General features: G+C 41.4%; 1 protein-coding gene across 1 annotated transcript in view; it reads left to right on the top strand.

Moving 5' to 3' along the window:
* LOC104158009 (transmembrane protein 132B-like) overlaps window positions 1-20,939 on the top strand; it is a gene marked incomplete at its 3' end in the record, with an annotated part of 106,290 nt that overhangs the window by 20,673 nt on the left and 64,678 nt on the right. The window contains exon 2 of the mRNA XM_009695566.1: window positions 18,638-18,778. Coding sequence (XP_009693868.1) covers window positions 18,638-18,778 — 141 coding nt within the window. The remainder of the gene's footprint in view (window positions 1-18,637; window positions 18,779-20,939) is intronic.

Raw genomic sequence — 20,939 nt, 5'->3', positions numbered from 1 at the left:
AAGGGCTCAAACTTGAATTGAGTCCATTTTCCTTGTCTTCTTTCCCCATTTTTGGCTAAGGTAGGCACTGAGCTCCAGCTATGCTACCTCCTGCGTCCTCTGTTCACCCTCGAGCTCTGTGGTTGGGTAGTTTGTACTCGGAGGACTTTTTGGTGGGTGGAAGAGGTGAAGGAGAGCTTTGCCCCTCACTTGGTCTCTAGCTCCTCTTCCACAGCTTGTTCATGAGTATCCAGCAAAGCTTTTTGTGAGTCCACAACTGTATGTCTCAAATGCAGGACTTTGGAGAAAAAGTATTTTGCAGCCACTGGGGTGGCTGCAGCTGGCTGCCCTGTCACGGGCTGATGGCAACTGGGAGGAGAGGGGCTGTCCATCTCTGTGTCCCAGAAAGTCCTGCACATAGGTGGAGAGGCAGAAAGTCCTCTGCCAACTAGCAAATGTGATTTTGAAAGTTATCCTTACGAGACCTTCTGACAACTGTTCCTATTAGGAACTCAATCAGTACAGCATTGTGAATTCAGTCAAGTTTTCCCTTGACATGCTATGAATGTATTAAATGATAAAATGTCAGTCAATCAAAGCAAATTTGCACTTATTCCAGAAAGAAATCTGAATATGTAACTGTGGTAGTGGCGATTGGGTGAGCAGAGATTTTCACAGTCCTTTTGCTGCATAATGAAAGTCCTGAATAGTTGGGTTGACCTCCCAGCTAATGTAGTGGTAATCCTGCTGTAGCCAAATTGCTTCTCATTTCTAACCATTTTTGTCCAAGTTTGAATCACGGTGTTTCTGTCTGGTTGGTTCTGGTTTGCAACTGAATGATGTAACCTAATAAAGGTCCTGACTCACCTGTCGTATGTCCGTGTAGTCTTTGCAGAATTCTCTTCCTGAGCTGTAGAAGGTGACCAGGGATGAAAAGGGGGCCTTCTGGCATCCAGCAAATCTCTTATTGTTTAAGCAAACTGCCTCTTGTCTCGAGTCACCTTGAAGAAAGTAGGCTTTTCAGTAAATAAAAGGGAAAATCTGCTTAGTACATTTTTGGTTTTGATTAAGACGGTAACTTCTAGCAGGCTCTGCTGCTAATCTGCCTGATGTAGAAATGGGTACCTTTTAAGAAGCTGCAGCCCAAAATGAATTTCTGCAGATGTATTTGCTCTTTGAAGAAACCCTACTAAGGATTTGAAATCTGGAAATGCTGAGGCTGTTGGGAAGCTTGCCTGGCTCAGGAAGAAAGAACCGAGATGTAGTGTGTGTTGGACGTGCGGTGGGGTTCCGTGTAGTGGAGCCGGCTGTAGCAGGTGGACGTCGTGGCTGAGCTTGCGATGCTTTCTCTGCTGAGCACCATGAGACTGCGTGCTGGGGTCGCAGGGTGGGCATGGAGCTGAAACGGTGCCTCCCTTCAATGCTCCTCAAGTCCTTTCCGGGCAGGGAGATGACAAACCCATTATCCTCTCCATGTGCTGAGGTCTTCTGGCTGCTGAGCCATCAATAATACACATCGTCATTTCCCAGATGAAGCTTTTCTGTTCGTTGTTTTTTGTAGCATGTTTGCATTTGTTGCTGCCACTTTGGTGTAGCGTAGCCTGGCTGTGTGATCCTTTTGCAACACATTGCTTTGCTCAGCGGCACTCGACAGTGTCAAAAAGCAGCTCGAAGGCGTTGAGGTCTCCTCCTTGGCTTGTTGCAAGCCTGCACATCTTAAGATTATTTTTTTTTTCCCACAGTTTTGTTCATGCCAAAGAAAACTTCCATGGAAGGAAGAATCTCAGGACTTGGCTTTACAACCTAAACGCAGCTGACTTTGCTACATAAATGCAGCATGGTTTAACTGGGCGAGGGCTGCAATGTTGGCTCCTTTTAGGGACTCTTTTCTCCCTTGTTTGCCCTCCCCCTCCACAGTGTATAATGCATTTGGAGCTCTCTGAGGCTATTTCCATAGTGTTGTGATTCATCGGTAATTATACTGCTTTAAATCTATTGTTCGTTTACTTTTCATAAAAGTCCCCAGCTTTAAGACCTGCTTTTCAACTTGTATTTCATTCAAGTTTATATTGGTCTGCTGAAAAAAAAAATAAAAATCCTATGCACTTCTATTGTCTTTTAGCATCTGCTTCATTTTCCATTATATTTCAATACTTATTTATTCCAGTGAAGGAGTATAAATGCTGACACATTCTGCAGAAAGCTAAATGAACTGCCAGCAGTAAACAGCATTTTTGATCAATTTAATAATTTTTCTTTCTGTTCACAAAATTGTAAATATGCCTCAATTTTTACAACTTTGGTTGCTATTTGAAATTATTCAGCAAAGAGATGACTTGAATTGTTTCATACCGGGTGGGCTTGCAGGATTTCATCTGACCAGCTATAAGCTTGGGGGTATTTTTTTTTTTTAAGAGTAACTGTTCTGTTTATGTAGTACGCTTTGACTGGCAGCACAGGCTTTCCTGATGCAATGGCTTGCACTCTTTCTCTCTCTAGGTCAGATTTTAACTGATTTGTAGGAGTTAAATGAATATCAACGTCTGTGCTGTTTTATTTCTAATTTTGATAAATTTCCAGCCTTTGTCCTTGTGTTTGTTTTAAGATTCAAATTCTTGGTCTGCATTCAGATTGCAATTACTCTTTTCCCCAGTATTTTCTACCTATTGTTAATGGATATGACCTGCCATGTCCATTTATTAGCCTGTTCTTTATAAAAAGTCTTTAATATAGCACTCTCAGAAGCATGTGCAACACACAAAATCCTGAAAACTCTTCTGCTAAGAATTTGCCTTCAACTTTTGTTGCCCCACAGAGCATAACTGACTTGTGCACAAGTTCTTAAGGTCAGCAGTATTGTTCCCTGTGAGATATTTGATGAAAATGAAATATAAAATCAATGGTCATCTGCTGAGATAGCACCTTCCTAGAAATGTAAGGTTTGAACTTACTGGTATTTAATGACTGACATCTTTGTATGATGGTCTTGGGGAATTCAAGGAGTCATAGCATACTTTCTCCCCTTATGCAATGCTTTACCTGGCTACGTAAAAATAATCTTACATCAAGTGTCATGTTCAGCGTAAATCAAGAATGTGGAGGAGGCTGCACTTTTAAACCAGTGGCAGGAAATCACATGAAATTCAGTGTAATTACATTGTTCTAGAAATGTGATTATGTCTTTCAACTACCAGCCTCCCGCTAAATTACTTCAGTTTCAATCTGTAGAATGAAATCTGCCTGATTTAGATGTAAAAAAAGTAATAAATATGAAGTAGTGCATTTTGCATTTATATTTTATAGTCACTTGTGACTGTTTATTACATTCTCCAGATCTAGCCTTTCCCAATGCCTGTATCTCACCTGCTACATGCAGGGGAATTGAACTCTGACTTCTCTTAATATCCTGATTCAGTCTTTGCAGGACCATGTATATGACATTAGCTACTTAATTTCATGTAAAACTGCAGTTAGATCTTAACTGCAGGAATGTTCTGTAAAGAGAGGGTTTCCTCATGTGAAAATAAGATAAAATGTTCCCAGGAGTAAGTACAACCTTGATTATAATGGTACTGCTGAGGTTTCACAATTCTAGAAAGTAAAGAAGAGGGATAATGTTGGTATTTCTGATAGATGAGCTTTAGACTATATCTTGAAGGCCCACTTTTTGAAGCCTACTGCTATGGTGGCAGGCAGAGTGTTATACCTGAAAAATAGTTGTACCTGGAGTTAATTGAGGATGATAGCTTGACAGTGAAGATTCAACTCAGGAAGGCAACTCCACCAGGAATGAACAGAGCACTTTCTTAACGCCACTTAAAATCAAAGGAAGTCATCCGTATAGTTAGTGATTTTTTTTGAATGCTGCCTTTGTAATTTGAGTCCTTCATCAGCAAATCTTATAATTTATAGCCTGTCAGATTAGAAAGCAATCTCAGCCCCAGTAGCATACTGGTTTCACTCTTAATATCCACAAGCTATTGACGTTGGTAATTGAGAATAAGGTTTTGTATCGGCAATTACTTGCACAGAAGATATTGCCACTTTAATGCCTTGGTGCTTGACTCTAGGATAAGGTCAGATACGGTGACAGTAATTGCTGGAGGAAATAATTACAACCACAATCACACAGGCATTGACAAACACCACCTTTGCAGGAGACTGATCTGAAAGCTGAGCTCTAATTTGGTGTTAGTGTTGCAATTGGAAAACAATTGTGGTTTGTAGGTGCAAAATTGTGTCTACAAAAATACAAGGCAGATTGCTTTGCTTTTGCTTCTTCATCCCTTGGTTGTTCTGTAGGAACCGGCAGAGCAGTCGTCAGAGCAGACTGTGTTTCGCAGCCCTTTAGTCCCAACAGCATCTCCTGTGTGTAGAGCGCCGCGAGGGTAGGTGACTCTTTGAGAGTGGAGAATTTGATTTATTAATAAATCTTGTCCAGCTGTCTCTTTAACTTAAGTACAAGATAACTTTAAGCCTCTCTCCCTCACCTCCTTTCCATACTAAGTCTTAGTGAATGGGACTTCCCCTTAGGTTTAATGAGTCTTTGAATATCTCAGCAGTACAATCAAAAGGACCCTGGTAATAAAGGTTTCGCAGCTGTAGAAGCTGCTCAGATGTGCCATGAAGATGAAATAGGGAGGAGCATAATTAATCTTTCTGTCTTTTCAAGGTGTGTTAAGATCAGACCAGGTCATTTTCTCTGAAGAGCTGGGGAGGAGCTCGAGGGGAAAAAGTGCTTGTCTCCAGGAATTAATCTCCTAGTCTCCAGGATTAGCCTCCTGAAATATGTCTGAAAGTGACTGCTGTAGCAGAACAAGGAACATTTATTCCATCTTGGTGCATTTTATAAACCGTTTCAAATATAATTAAGCTCTCCCCCGCCCTGAATTGTTTCCAAGTATTGATGGGCATGTGACAAGTGATATTATTTCATGAAAAATACTATCTTTTTGTTTTTCACTGTTTTACCAGATTTTTCATGGCCTGGGAAATATGGTTTCTGTTAGAGTCAACAAGAAGGCTGGGCTGATGAGGCTGCATACAGGGCCTTCTCTAGCCCTGCTGTCAAGCCTGGAGAGGAAAGCTGTCCTGCCTGTCCCCAACTGAGGAGGAAATCTGCTCCTCTGGACACCCTGGGAGAGGAAGACTCCCGAGGAACAGTTCTTCCCTTCCAGGCACAGGGAAGAAGAGCCACAAAGGCACTTGTTTTACTTGTCCCCTTGAAGCAGGAGAGGAGTGGCTGCTGTTTTCCTGCTCAAGCATAACTAGTCATAATTAGTTTAGCCCTGGGTTATTGGTCCTTTGCTGTGTTAGATCAAAAGAGTATGTGTGCGGGTGTGTATGTGTGCATATTTCTCATAGTTAAGAATTCCGGTGGAAAACCACACTTGCACCATCCTCATTTCAGTCACAGCCATTTTTTGACCAGCCCCGGATTTACAAGCACATGTTAAGCATCCTTATCGCATGAAGATGATTTTTGTCCCCAGATGCCAAGCTGTGAGACCATCATGTGGCACTGTGGAGCTGAGAGCACAGCATGCTGCCCCTTGTTAAAATGACTTAACAGCTGATTTCCTTTATTGAAGGTTTGGAATCCCCCCTAAGCACAGCAGATTCCCTCGCTGAATTAGATGGTCTTTCTGTGGTTAGAGCCTGTATATCAGAACAATTTCAGTATTCACATCCTCTGAACAAGGCTCATTAATCGCAAATTCATGACTAACAGGGTTAGAGACTAGTTAGAATTGAAAAAGCAGAACAGGAATGGGAAGTGCTTAATGCTCAGTGGGATACAGTATCTCACTGTGAGTGTTTTTCACTGAAAACCACTGAATGTGTTATGAAGGCTTGTACACGTTTTCATAGTAGTTGATTCACTGCCCCCCAACTCCCCCAGTGGGGAAGCCTGGTTTTAGAGTGTTTGTTATTGCAAACACAGTGTATGCTTTGAAATGCTGAAAGTTTAAGTGACTTTTTAGTAGCTAGCACCTAGGCGTGTGTAGTCGTCATGAAACATGAATTGTTTCTTCTCCCCCTTTTTTGTTCATGACCTTTTGCAGAGATGATCTTTCATCTAGTTTCTGAGGATGTACAGGAGCTTGAATCGTAAAGGCTGGTCAAGAAAACAGAGGCTAACCAAAATCAAAACTGTGAGAGTGGCTCATTCCTATCCTCAAAAGGGCTCTGCGGTGTCCCTTGCTATTTGTCTTACTGAAATTCCCGGGGGGCAGCGCTAGGTGTTGGAGCCTGCTGTGCTAGTGCTTGTAAGAATCAGCTCCTGGTGAAGGACCCTTTTTAGTCCTTCATCCTAGACCTACCAGCTAATGAATGAATGTTGTCTGCCCCCAAACTATTGAAATAACTCATTTAACAAGGATGTTGTGACTGAACCACAGTGGAGGATCTGACATCCATACGGGGGAACGCTTGGTACTGCACGTAAAACCAGAACAGAGCAGTCGTGGTGGCAAACAGACCAGTTGCAATGATAAATGAAAAATGCTAAAGGATAAAGGAAGGTTTAGTACTGGTGTTATGAAGGAAAGGGATAGCTACAGAGGGAATGATTCTATCAACTCTACTGATTTAGGAAGTGAATTGACCCCCTATACTGCTATGCTCTTCTCCACGTATAGACCAAATGGGAGCACCTTTCTGTACCACTTAGATCAACTGCCTCCAATTTTTGATTATGGCCTTTTTGTCTTGTTAGTTCCCCAGGTTTTTTTACATGTACAGCGCCAGGACCTAGGTCTTTGTTAGAGATTTGGAAATGGATTTGACCCCCTGAAATCTGTAAACTTTTAAAAAAGAAGTCAGTAGCGCAGTGTGCAGCTACCTTTCATTCTGTTTTATTGCTGTGCTGGACCTATCTGTCCATGTGCTATATCATGTTTGAATCCATCCTGAAGCAAGCTGCTGTCTGTGACTGGTCTTCAGCCCTGCAAACACTGGAGTTTAATTTAAAAATCGCTGCAAGGATTAAAGAATCCTTCCTCAATCCTGTTGGCCAGGGTGAGTAATTTCTTTCGACAGGCAAGTAAAATGCCATTAGTTTCTTGTATTACCATCAATCACAGTGGTAAATGGCAAGCAGTTTTTGTGTGGTGGCTGGTAAATTTTCCTGACAGCTTTGTAAGGCTGGATAAGCTTTCTGAGCTGCAGCAGCACTGTGAGCAACAGACGTGGAGGGCTGAATCCTCCTGACCTCTTTGCCCATCTCAGGCTCTGGGGCTGCTGGGCTCTGTCTGTCAGGGACTGGCTTGCAGAATGGTATTTTGGCCAGATCTGCAGAGCAAAAGCTGGGACTTGGAGCTTCAGGGCATCTAGAGAGGAAAAACTGTCTCTGGTTTTCATGGTTAGAAATATTGCAGGCAAATGCACCAAGCCAGCACTTGGACACCGTCCATTTGTGGAGCTTTCTCTGGACTTTATTGCAGTAGATCATGGACCCGGCCAGCCTCCACTGCACGGCCTTTGTCAGTTGTGCTCAGAGGAGAGACGAAGCTTGAGACTTGCAAAATCCTTGCCAAATCTGCTGAGATTCAAAGGGAGATTCAGAGAGTCATTGGTAAAACCTCCATTTACCCGCAGAGAGTCTCCAAGAAGCTTCTGAGAAGCATCACCTGAAGAAACCAAACTGGGGCTGTCAAAGATAAAAGCCTGTTGGGACAGCGGCCAAGGGGCTAACTAAGGCTACCTGAGCACCAGAGTGGGATAATTTTATTGTGAAGTGCTTACTCTCTAGGAGAATCATAGAAAGTTTTTGTCTGCAGCTAGGAAAAAATCTTATAGTAAAGAAAGCAGAATGGAAGAAAAACGGGAAAAAAGTATTTGATGTTTTATCTCAGCCGGAGGGCTGGTTCTCATCAGAATTCACACATTATTAGCCTGCTTGGTGGTCATTGGTGCCTGGAGTACAAACCACATAATCATAATGCTCACTAAAGTTTTCACTAGTGGCAGAAAAATGCTTTTTTGCTGTAATATATGGTGCCACCTTTTCAAGAAAAGTACTGGTCTGAGCTATACTGGAAATTGAATTCTATCTTGTGGAAAGGGAGATTATTTCCTGAGCTTTCCTTATTCACCGTCCTAGCACATACTGCTCAAGGTAAAGGTGTGCTCCAAGATGATTGATTGGCAAGCGCGAGAGGACCGCTGTTCCATGTGACAGGGATATAAAGAACGATATTTTTATTTTTTGACAGTGAAGGGGAAATGGCATTACTAGCAATATTCAGCAATGTACTCTGCAGCCCCAGTTAGCTCTGCATATTTTATGGCATCCATTTTCTTTCTTCGATTAAACAACATAAAACCCCATAAAATAATCCAATAAAAACAACAACTACTAGTTCACGCAAAGTTCTTGTGGCCTTTTTAATTCTGGAAGGATTTTCATTGCTGTGCTTTTTTTCCTCTTCCCTCTAACTCCATCCCTTGTGCTCAGGTCAATGTCTCCTTGCCACAGACTGCGTGGAGTTCCTAATAACAAGCTTTTCTGTGCTGCCTTTTTCTGCAGAGTACTGAGCAAGTGTGGAAAAATGTGTGATAGAGCCCCTAAAGACCACTTCAGGCTGTTAAGCAATTGTTGGATGTGCCAAGGGTTGGGACTGGTTTCAGCAGAAGTCAGACATGTATACATGTTTCATAAATCTGCTCTTTTTAATGTTCTTGGTTTGATTTTGTTTGGTTTGGTTTTTTTACTGGTGCAGTTTTAAGCCATCTTTTAGGTAAAGATGACCATTATTGAGTGTCCTCTTGCTTTTAGCCTCATCTCCTAAGAGGAGGAGGCATGTCAACGTGTTGCTGGCCCATCAACCTCGCTGCTGGTTTTCTCCCTTGTACTTTTTAAACTGTTGGAAGAAGTATATTAGCTGTGTGAAAGTCAAGGTGAGACCCCACTCAGTGCATGCAGACTGCCTCTGTTATGTACTTTTTTGGTCCAGACTACACATGCTGTTTCAAGACTAGCCATAGAGTGGCTACCACTGGCCTCCTCTGGGCATCTGTCAGTCGGGGGATTTGCAGTCACAGCCTGCCCTGAGCTTGAGGGATTGTGCCACAAACTGTCCAATGAATACAACAAACTCCCAGGTTGACTGTAGTACTCAACAGCAATCCAGGAAAGTTTTTCTGATCCTATGTCATATTTTACCAGACATCAACGTATATAATTAATTATATTAGTCTGAATTTTATTTAATAAACTTTTTCCTTACAGGAAATGTATGAGGTGAGCAAATTTAGCCACAGTGATGGACTGTTTACTGTAAGCCCCCATCCAGTGTTTACCAAGACAGTACTATGGAGCTCATTATCTAGTTCTGCAGGGAGAGGGATGGAAAGTTTTTACTTTGTTATTGTTTAGGTGCTTCCAGAAACCACGACCTTCAGGGATTGTTTTTTACTTGTAGAGGCAGAAAAATACCCCCTTTTTAAAAAATCTTTGTCTCCCACAAGGCATGAACTCTGTTCAAGCTGCAAACCTTTATGCAGTGCTGATTTCTGAAAGGAGTCTTTCAATAAAAGGAAACCTGCAAGGATCATTGTCTTTGCAGGAAGAAACCTTTGACTGACTTTGATATTTTCATTATAGTTTTCAAAGCTGTGTTTCTGCATGATTGCAAGAATTCCAAGTTCAAATACTTTGGACACCTTCAGACTTGGTAATGCATGTTCTCCTGTACTTCTAGGCTTTAAGGAAGAGTTTTATCTATTCTAGCATTGCATTGGTTTCAAGGTAAAGGACATAGTCTGAGTGTTTTAGATCTTTCAGAGAAAGGTTGAAGAGACTGAGCAAGCTTTGATTTTTGTTCTGTAGACATGTGTTACAGAAAACCACTCCAGCATTTTACCTCTCTCTACAGAGAAGGTACACCACAGATTGTTGTGCTGGAGAAAAGAGGGCACGTACTTCAGTTCTTAGAGATGTCTAAGGGCGCATGACAGCAGGCACTCTTGAGCTCTTTGAGTAATGATCAATACATCATACTCAGCTAACTGAATGGAGGCAGCGGAATAAAGGAAGATCTCTCTCCTCTTTCAGGGGAGGCAGAGGTGTGAGCTGGTTGTGCATCCTAATGAGAAAGGGATGTTATGAGTTGTTTGGTAGCACGAGGATCATTCAGACTTGGAAAAAGACCTGCTCTCTTCTTTTGATCGATGGCAATAATGGTTAGTTCCTGTTTATTGGATACTTTGAAAATGCTAAGTGTCAAGTGAGTTTTAGGAATTGTGTATTTGTTTGCAAATTATGGGCAATGTTTCCTGCCCTCCAGGCAGGCAAAGGACAGAGGGCCTGATCTGCTTCCCCATGCTGGTGTAGCAGGAGTTGCTGGAGCTGTGCTAGTGGGATGCCAGGGTCGGCAACTCAAACGTCAGGCCTGTTCTCCTGGTGTGAAGAGTTCGCTGGAATTGAAGAGCTATCAGCACAATCTAGAGCCACATTTGCTTACACTGTTATTAAAATAATTTGTCTGTCAAAGGCATGGCAATGTTTTCAGGTGGACTCAAATAAATTTTGGCTTTTGGTTTTATTAAGAAAATTCCAATTGCTACAGAACTCTCTGACCTGCAGTTTTAAGTACTTACTGGGAAATTACAGAAATATATTGAAATGCAGTATCTGTACAATTTTTGAGTACATAGATGCTCACTGTCTCCATAGAAAACATAGTCTTTTTTCTCCTTGGATGAATTCCCGAGCAAAGGTGAGTAAACATCCTTATTTGGATTTTGAAGTTGCCCAGACAGTTAAATGGTTAAAAAATGTCTTGAGTCAGTAGAATTGGACCTGATGTCTCCTGCCCCAGTGCCTGGCAACCCTTTTTCTCCCAGAGGGACAAAATTCCACTGTTGACATGTGTCAAAGGAAACAGTGTTCACTGTGGGAGATGACGTTTTCATCTCATATCACATAAAGACTTCAGAACCTCTCAGGTTGCCATAGCAGAGTTGGAAACCCATATAAACAGGTCTGGTTTGTGACAGGAATAAATAAGAATAAAAATTAATAGCCTTAATTTCAAGCCAATTAGGATGTCTTTCTGCTATTTTTCTAAGCTCTATTTGCTTACCTGAGTGAGAGAGAGAGAGAGAGACCAGACTGAAAAATGGAGTTTCTGCTGAAATATGTAGATGAAATCTTAAAATATCTTCTCTCCTTTAAAAAAAAATCACAAAAATTGGGAATTTTCCATTGGATATGGAAATAAAACATAATGTAAGACTGCTTTGAAGACATTCACATACTCTTTGCTGATTTTACGAGCATAATCTTATATCTGGAAAATGTTTCTGAGACACCTTCTCTTTCAAAAAAAAAATAAATCATAAGAGGTGACACATCTTTTTCTGACCTTGTCTTAAAGATGTGAAATTTAACTTTTCAGTAATTAAACCATTGCTATAAAATTCGTCAGTCTCTGGTGATTTAGACCAGATGAGGATCTTGCCTAAAATGTTTAGAGATTCTTAGGAAAAATGGGGAGGCTCTTGAGAAAGTCTGCTGTACTTTTTTAGAGAAGTTGTACATACAGTTTGATGAAAAGGAGGAGGGAGGGTTTTTGATAAAATACTTCCCCCATCATCATCTCCTATTTTTCATCCTGCGTTATTTTGATCATGGTTCTGTAAAAGCTTCCTCAAAATCATAAGCCATCATACTCAAGGGTAGGTTGTGTTAATTTGTCTTCCCTAATAGTTAATTTATCACATAGAAAGCACTTCACTGTCAGAATCCAAATTAAAACCCTGTTTACGCTTTTCATTATTCAAAATCCAATATGCTAGTGAGCTTGATGCTTAGCATATTTTGAAACATTTGATGGGCTGAAAAAAAGTAAGCTGATAGCTTCACCTTTTTGGGTAGAAGAGTGGTAATTGTATCATTCTAAACCTTTAGCATTGCTCCCCTTCACGATTTCAAAGGGTTTTCTGTTCGCTGAGTGGTTGGGCTTTTTTCATGTTAGCCACCACGCCTGTTGAGCAACTTCATTCTTGCCTTGCATTGCACTGATCACTGTACCTATTTTGTCTGCTTTGTCCTACTCGGTGCTTTGGCATTGACTTTCTTCCTTGAGTGCATGTTGGATAGAGATATTCTGATATACGACAGTAATAACTGCTTTCATAGAAGCTGCATCCCCAAATGCCTGACAGGGTTAAATAAGACAGCTACAAAAGGTTATATAAAAATAACAGATGCAGGGAGAAATTGAGGTGTACCGGAGGGAGGGAAAGGCAAATTTCCTGATATGGTGTAAAGGTGAGAGAGTGCTGAGGTCACGAGATACAGAAAGGGCATTTCCGCAGGGTGCGTGGTGGCCGAGAAAGCTTTATCTCTGCAGTGGGGAGGCATTTGGGGGGAAAACAGGGCCAAGGCAGGCAGAGCACAGCATATCCCTGTCTCGTTTTGAAAATAAATTTGGGCCAATTATGCGTTGGACTTGCAATGAAGGGGCAGTCACTGGAGTAGTTTTTAGCATGGATGAAATGCGGGGGTCAAATCTTGAGTAAAACTCCAGTTGACTTTGGAAGTTGCTGCCTCTGTCTCTTAAGTATTGAGCTGTCTTTATCCCCAAGGGCAAACATGCTTTTTTTTTTTTTTTGTCCCACCATGAGTTCCCACCTTGTTTCACTGGTAACACCTATTGCCACTGGCTTTACACCAGGGCCATGTTGAGTTTTTACCCACCAGTACCATTAGCCAGACCCTTTTGCTCAGCATTTTCTTTTGTTCGATGCATTGCAGTTGCCCTCCGTTCTACATTGCCATCTGCCTGCCATCTACCTACACCTCTCCACAGGGCTTTGCAGGCTGCTTGTTTTACTTTGCAATAAAGCAGCATATTATTTGTGCTTCTACACTTGTGACTTTTGGAGAGGGCTTGGATATTTGCAGGATCTTTGTGTGTTTTGATGTGTATTTTACATACTTAAAAAGATAGCTTTACTAACAGTGACATTAATATGGAATCGTGTAAACAAACACAGCTGGCCTAGTGTTGCTATTTTAAAGAGAATTTGATGGGGAAGTAGTTTGAACATAAATCTGTGACAAGTCTTTTAAAATATAAAAGAACAAAGAAGTAAAGTTCTTGGGAGGAATACTTTAGAAAATAAACACTTGCTTAGCTTGTGAAGATTTAGGACCTGATCCCCTGAGTTGTTGTAAATCTGACTTCCATAAGAGGTGAGGCTGTGCAGGATGATTATCTGCTAGGTGGAGCACTCATTTCACACATACTGCAAGCCCACAGCAGCAGAAAGAATATTTACCCACAGGCTGGGCTTGCATGGCTGTTGCAGAGCGCACTGCCTGTTATTAGTGGGTCTATGATAGGAGAGCTGGGTGGGTTTGTGATGAAGATACCAAAATATTCCTTGACAGCTGTAAGTGTAATTCCTGATTCTGCCGTGTGTTTTCTGAGTGACTTTGTGTCACCTCATTTTCGTCATATTTCTGGACCACCCATAGAGAATTTTGGCCAGGAGGCTTAGGAAGACACTAAAGAGAGGGATGATGCCTCTCCTGGGGGGAGCTCTGGTCCCACCTCAGCCCTCCATCTGCTATAACAGCGGATCCCAAACGGTTTTGCTTTCATACGCTCACACCAATGAACTCCTGGCTGGCTGTGCCTCCCTCCTAAATGCCCTCGAATGCACTTGGATGTGGCAACCATGAATCACATACGCGCTTCTCCTTATATCTCCCAGCAAACTCCACTTGCTTCCTCCCCCTATACAGGGATGATTGTATTCCGTCCTATATAGAAACGCTACCCATCTCGCCCACGTGCCACAAGTCCCCAGATGTTATGTCTGAATTTAGTGGTTATTTTAATTTATAGTTCTTGGCTTAACATATCTTAAACCACAGGTATTTTAACTAGAAACTCCCCAGGGACCTCGTTCAGAACTAATTGCTTGCTGTTTGTGCGATTCTTCAAATATGTAAAGTGCTCTGTGAGGGCTCGGAATTACTCAGCTCTGCTCTGGTTTGGTCTTAAAGATGGGCAGGGGTGTCTAGCTGAACTGTAAGCCTGGGAATCAGGATGTATCAGCCCTCATTCTGGCTCTGCAGAGACAGTATAATTTTAGGCAAGTTAACTAAACTGGCCTACAGCTTGGATTTCCTGTAGGGGAAGGATAATGGGTTTATTTTTAATTGGACTAAAAATGCATGTTGAAGGGCTGACTACAGAAATGGTTGGAAATTGCAAATGAAATTTATTATCATAACTGTTATTATTAGTACGTCATTGAGAGTGAATTTAGATCAGATTTTCCCTCATAATGGGGTAGGGGGGAGATAAGAGGATTTCTAAAATAGCTCTGAAAGTCTTTTTTTCCTCATCATTTTGAGCATTTTCCATCTGCTGTGAGCACATTCCTGGTTTATTTCCTAAATATCTTTTCCTTCTGTTTCTATTTTAAAGTTCCTTTTGCCAAGATTTTACTTCCCAATTACTGCTGCCAGGAGTGTTGCTGGGGGGGCATTGCAAGCAAGCATTTACCTTGCGGATTTTGCAGTTAATTGACTGGGAGGCAGTGGAAGTCCCTGCACCACTTCCGCCAAGTGCTCGGCCGTTTAAATCCCTCTTGCAGCCCTTAAGTTACTTTCCAGCCCTGGTGATTACTTGTACCTTCTCCTTTCCTTCTGTTGTAACAACCAAGAGGAGAGGTTTAGAGCAGCGGAATTCATGGGGTCGCATACATTTAAGACTGGGATTGCATTTTAAAATAGTTTCTGGTCGTTCCAAGTTGGCAGGCTGGGGACGTTTCTGCTTGCCTGCTCCATTCAGTCTATCACGTTTCCATCTTTATATTCTACAGTAAATGGAGGACGCACTGCTCAGGGAAAAAACCACTGCCAGGGATACCAAATGCAGTCTAAATTGAAAGCAGCTTCCTCTATTCTGCCTTTATAGCTGGAGAAGAGGGCTAAATTCACTCATGAAGCAGTTGTTTCATTGCTTCCCCGTTCTGGATAGCTTTGACACCCCACACCCCCAGCTACCCCCTCTTAAGATCTTATGGGCATAAGTGTCATGAAAGGCAGTGCTTGAGGGTGTCACATTTTTGTTGGACCTCCTCCACCCTTAAAGAGGAGAGTATCATGAGTAAGCAGTGATTACCTCATTTGCAATACAGGCTGTGGATATAGGCTGTAATGTGGGGACCCTGTTGCAGGCTGAATTCTGGTGAGCTCCTTCAGTATTCCTCTGTCTCATTTACATCTCTGCTAATTGTGTTAGAAAAATACCACGTAAGTTGTGATGTTTTAAAGGTGGGCAAGTGCTTTTTAACAGGACAGTTTTCTATCTGAAAATTCTGCTTTTCAGAAGCAAGTATTTCATGGAAATGAAATGTTGGTTTTGCCAAGTTTCCAATTGGCTGTCATGTTTCGTTCCTTTTTTTTTTTTCATTTTGCAATTATCTTTATAAAAAAGGAATTAAGCCATCTTAGTGGTAACAGTTACTTCTTGGGTCATGCTTCTGTGAAAAACTTCAGTAGGTAGTTTCCATGTTTTCAAGCCCAGAGATGACAGAATTTTTCTCAGCTGGTAAATTTAAAGGATATCAGATTTTTCTCGAGCAATTCTGCTTATCCTTACAACTCCCTTGAGTTGGAAGAGTAGCACTTTCCAGTATTTTGTATGTGGGGAAGGGGGAGGTATAAGAAAACTAAATGATCCACGCAAGCTTGTAATTTGAAGGTGGGCTCACACACTAGCCATTCACGATCCTTTCTCCAGTTAATGTCAGCTCTGGTAGGAATTTCTTATTCTTTTCAAAAGCCTCAGTTCCCAACACTTACAATAGTTTTTGTGCCTGTGGAGTCTGAGGGCAGATTTGAAGATATGAATCACTTATCTGAAGAACAGTAGGCTCAAACCTCCCATATGTAGGCTGGTTTAATTTGAATTTCTTGACTTTTCCTAAGTGAGAAGCTGAATTCAGTTTCTTCCTTCTTTCAACCTTCCTGGCTGTACTGATATCCAAAAATGCAAAATGACATCTTGTCTCAACCCACCAGAGCAGATGCATCGCAGGGGATTAGACTGGAAATTTTCCTAAAATGCAGCATTCTGAGATGTTTTTGGAAAATGTAGCTGGGGAGCAGAGTATGCGATGTTCACTTGATGCTAATCCAGCAAGACAGTTAGATACGCGGCAAGTGAAAACTGTGGGCACAGTCAACAAGATGGCATTGCCAACAACCAGAAGGCCTCCTGTTAAGGGACAGTGCCCTGAAGGAGGAGCCAACAGGAGAAGCATCAGGGAGTGTCATCTGATGTCCAGACAAGCAAAGAGCATCTTGTAGCTGTATTCAGACACAGGAGGAAAAACAGCAAAGCTCCCTGGCTGAGGGAGGTAGACATGGCTGAGGGACTGACCCGAGGGGGAAGCCAGTGTTTTGGGGTGCAGAGTGTTTGGAGAGGTTGGAACAACTGGCAATGTAGATGGATGTCGATATTCAAGGCTCTGGCATCCTTACTGCTGTGCTGTGTGTGAGGATGACTGATGGAGGTAAAGAGGAGCAGCAGCTTCAGCATCCATGAAGAAGGGAGCTGCGCAGGGGTCCTACATGGTTAAAGCCTGCTCAAGCGTGGCAGGGAACTGTGCCATGTTGCTTTTCATCCTCATTGGGGCAAACTGGCCTGCTAGGTTTGGATCAGAGTAGGTGAAAGTAAATGCTGCAGAGTGAAGATGTCTGTAGTGCAAAAGCTGCGTAGGAGGACATAACAAGCTTCTGACAGATGGAAAAAGGCTGATGAATCCTGAAATCATGGGTGAAAGACAGCTGTCCTGTCGTCCTGCCCCCCAATGCCCCCCCCCTCCCCCCAGCATCTCCTGCCCTTCAGTTAACCTTTAATTAACCAGAGCTTTGACTTAGGTAGAAAGTCGGGTTAGAGGTTTCCAGATATGTTGACGAGAAAAAACATGGGAAATTGAGGGGGTGGTGGGGAGGTGAATTTGTTAAAAAAAAAAAATATAATGTCGTCTGGGAAAGAGAAAATTTTAAAAGTGGTGATGTGTGGGGTTTTTTTTTTTTTGTCAGGTCCTAATGATTTTTTTTCAGGGGGGGTTGACTAAATCTAAAGAAAAAAATTATTGAATCTGTTGCTGAAGGCCTAGTTCTCTGTCTCCTGTAAATTACAAGTTAGTCTGAAATAAAGCCGTGTAGGTGTCTTGCAGGAGTTATTTGGTCTAGTGTAATTACTACAGAATAAATGAATGTTCCTCTGAAAAAAAGAAAAGGAGATGATCGGAAAGGGGCACATAAGCTTTGAGGCATGTTGTTTGGAGATACGAATGTCTGTGGAGAAACGTGAAGGCGACAATTAGAAAAATATAAAGTAAAATTCTCTCCTTACAGGAAACATTTTTCATCAGATTGGTTACGCCAGGCATGAATTTGGCCCATCAAGTCAGTAAAGCCTTACAGGCAAAAATAAGGATATCATAAAAGCAGGAAGAATTAATTCCTTCTCAGAGGAAAAGACCACCCATTGAGTCTTGAAGTTACTTTGATCCAAACCCATAAACTCAGCTAGAACTTAAAGGAAATTCTTAATAGTCTAATGTGAGCACCAACTGGCCATGAGGCATCGGGGCAAATCTGTCACAATTCACTGTTAAGTAACGCTTCAGGTCTCAGCAGTGCTGTTTCATTCCACCATACAACTAAGAGGTCCCTCTTGGCTTTGCTTTTAATTAATTAAGTTACAGTAGTGGCGAATGTGGTGCTACAGCAGTTGCTTTCTGCCTAATTGTTCTCCAGGCATATTTGTAGCACTCCTGATGAAATCCCAGGCTTGTTTCAGGAGTCAAGCTGCACAAATGAAGTCCCTGCTATTAAAAGTAGTTTGTTTCCTATTCTTGGCAATCTGTTCCTAACACTGAGCCCCACCGGAGCATGGACTTTTTTTTTTTTTTTTTAAGCAAATTTTTTTTAAGGCAAAAAAAAGAGATGACATTTACCAGCTACCAAACTGCTTTCAGACTCTAGCCAGGCTTAGGCAATAAAGGTTTTCCATGTCAGCATCGTATTATTTTCAGCAGCAAGAGTTTGACATGCCCAGTCTGATAGATCCCAGTACAATGGCATAATTATTTTCATCCTTCAGTTCTGGATCTAGGATAACATATTCCTTCTCTCTCCTTCCTCCATTATGGTCTTTGAGTAGTGAAACACATTTTTTTCCATGCAGATCACCCTAATACTAAAAAGCAGCTTGGTCCCAAAGGTTTGCAAGCAGGAGGATGTATTTTATATCAAAGTGCTCTGATTCTCCATCTTAAACTGCAGGACAGACACAACAAATTAAATGAACTTATGCTTAGTCACATCTGTTTCATTTATATCAAACTGGTGCCACTGAAGCAGAAAGCATTCTTATTCTCTCCACATTGTTCAAGCTGAAAATTAACTAGCTTTGCACATAATGAAACTCATACTTCATCTCTTTAAAATGATTGGACCTATTTTATATTTTTAAAGCAGAGTGACTTACAGTTGCAATGTATCAGTCTGTTACTAATGGAAGAGGGAATATTTCCTTTCATCTTCCTTGTTTACCTCTTTAGATTTATTTGTAGGAGGTCTGTAACGAAAGCAATCCCTGTTGTTCCCCAACAGAATTAGGACAGCACCAGGTGTGAAGATCATGGACATCAGAGTCAGTGATGCAGACCAGTGGGGAGTTCAAGAAGAGACGGACAGCGCGAGGACCACTGCCACGATCACATGTGTGCACAATGATCCAAACGCAGAGAACAGGTAAGGTGCCAAGCGCTTTTGTGTATTAACCCTTGTTAAAATGCTGTGAGAGACATTCAATAGCTTTAATGAGTCATGTTGCTCTTTTAATAGCAGTGTTTTTTCCTCTTCAGCCTACTTGGAAAAGCTATAGGTGATCTGATGCAAGCTTTTTTTCTTTTGTTTCACTTCTGAGCTTCGGAAGTAGATTATCTAATTAAACTGGAGGCAGCCAACTAGTCCAAGCTCACACTTGCTTCTCATGCACCTTCAGGACAACAGGAGAATTGATTAAAATATAGACATATGAAAAATAATTGAAAGCAATATAAGGACAATGTTGTCTTCTTTATTTGAAAAGCCGTGAAAGTAATACCTATTAAGTGTTATTCATTATTGCTGCAAAACACCTATGAGTGCCTATGAACTGTCTCATGAATGCTGTGTGTGTGTGTTACGGTAATGCTCCCACAAGCTGTATCAAAGGTAGTAAGAAATTTACATTGTTAGTCAGAATTAAGTATTTTACAACACGAGCAATTTCTCTCCATTATCATGCAGTTACTCCATACTTACAGTACACCGTGCATAAATTTAGCTTGAAATTGTATCATGATGAGGAAATCACAAAACTTTATGTCAAAATTTTTATTTAAGGAGTCTTTTGCATCCATCTTTTTCTGAAAGCTCCTGTAAAGGAGAAAAATGGTTGTTAGTAACTGTTTAGACATAGGGAGGGAGAGTGTTGCCAGAGGTCTGGAGTGTGCAAAGAGTTTCTACTCTGTTGAGTTTCTGAAGCTGTATTTGAGGAACAAATGAATCCTATCTAGCTCTGGGTTCCTGCTATACAAGTGTTGAGTTGAAAGCTATTTAATGAGTTTGCTTTTTAGCAATAGGGACATATAGGCACTGCTAAGGTGAGAGTCCTCTTGGATGTATAAAACAGGCCTGATGAATAGCAAATGAGAAGTGCCTGTTTCTGTCCAGTAAAGATGCAGAGTGGAGGCAACTGAGTGGGATGCAGACATTTGCATTGTAAACAGGTGAAGTGAGGGGAGGTGATTCCCTGCTCAGTGTCTCTGGTTAAGTCAAGTGCTACAGAGCTTTCTAGTATGCAATGTCGTGCAAATTCTTCAGTTCATTAGCTGTTTCATGCACGTCCTCTCTATTTTTTTAAAAAAAAAAAAAAAAAAAAAAGGGTGAGGAACTCCCCTTTTGTTTCCTAAGCACATTTGTCAAATTTGTAATTCTGAGGTTGTGATGTAGGAAATTTCTAGCCATGTTCCATCATTATTTTGCTGGAGTTTCAGGGGCTACTCTACTGATAAAGCAGAGCTCTGGCAGCTGGATTGGGCACTGTATGCTTTGTCTCCAAATCCTTTGTCTTTTGGCAAAATTTCCTGGTTCCTCCGAAAGCTGTTAAAGAAGCCAGCAAGTCCCTTTGGTGGGGTGAGAGCTCAGCCAGCAGAGACGCTGGCTCAGAGGGGAACCTTCGCACTTGTTCTGGAGCTGAGTGATGGCACGGGATGGCTCCAGCAGTGAAATCTCAACCTGAATTAGCTCAGGCAGCTGATCTGGGTGGTTGTGCAGTATCTGCTGTCTGCTGAACGTTGCAGTCAGGTTTTTTTGCGAAAAGAACTGCGACCTCTGTTCCGATCAGAGCAAGGTGGAAAGCCATCAATTTGAAAATGAAATGCTGAGGTTAAAGGAAGACTTAAGATCATTTGGTGTTACAGAGGAATCTCTCTATTGAAATGAAACAACTATTTTTAAAGTTAGACAAAAAATAGGGTGAACACTGAAACTTACTGTCTTATACGTGGTTTCACTAATCCATGAAATTATACCTGTCACAGTAACTTAGTTTTTATTAAAAATGATTCTTGCTTTGTGTTGAACTGTTAAATTTCACAAAAGCAACGAATCTCAAGTTAATTAATACTTTGACCCTTTCCTTTGTGAGATTAGTTTAATATTTTTGGATTAATTAAAGTATGCAAATAGAAATTGCTGAAAGATCATTTCCAGATTTGCAAATATTGTAGTGCTTAGGGTAAATATTTAACTTTGATCTTTACTTTAATTTGCCTTTTTGGTCATAATGGTGGCCCTCTTGTTTCTTTTGAAGAATGTTAAGTGTTTATGTGGGGGTTCTGCTGTTTCATTTAAATGAGCAGAGACC

Source organism: Cariama cristata, unplaced genomic scaffold (genome assembly GCF_000690535.1).
Source record: "Cariama cristata isolate BGI_N322 unplaced genomic scaffold, ASM69053v1 scaffold7192, whole genome shotgun sequence".
In the NCBI taxonomy this organism is placed as follows: domain Eukaryota; kingdom Metazoa; phylum Chordata; class Aves; order Cariamiformes; family Cariamidae; genus Cariama; species Cariama cristata.
Note: the sequence above shows the minus strand (reverse complement) of the source record. Positions and strands in the feature narration are given on the sequence as shown.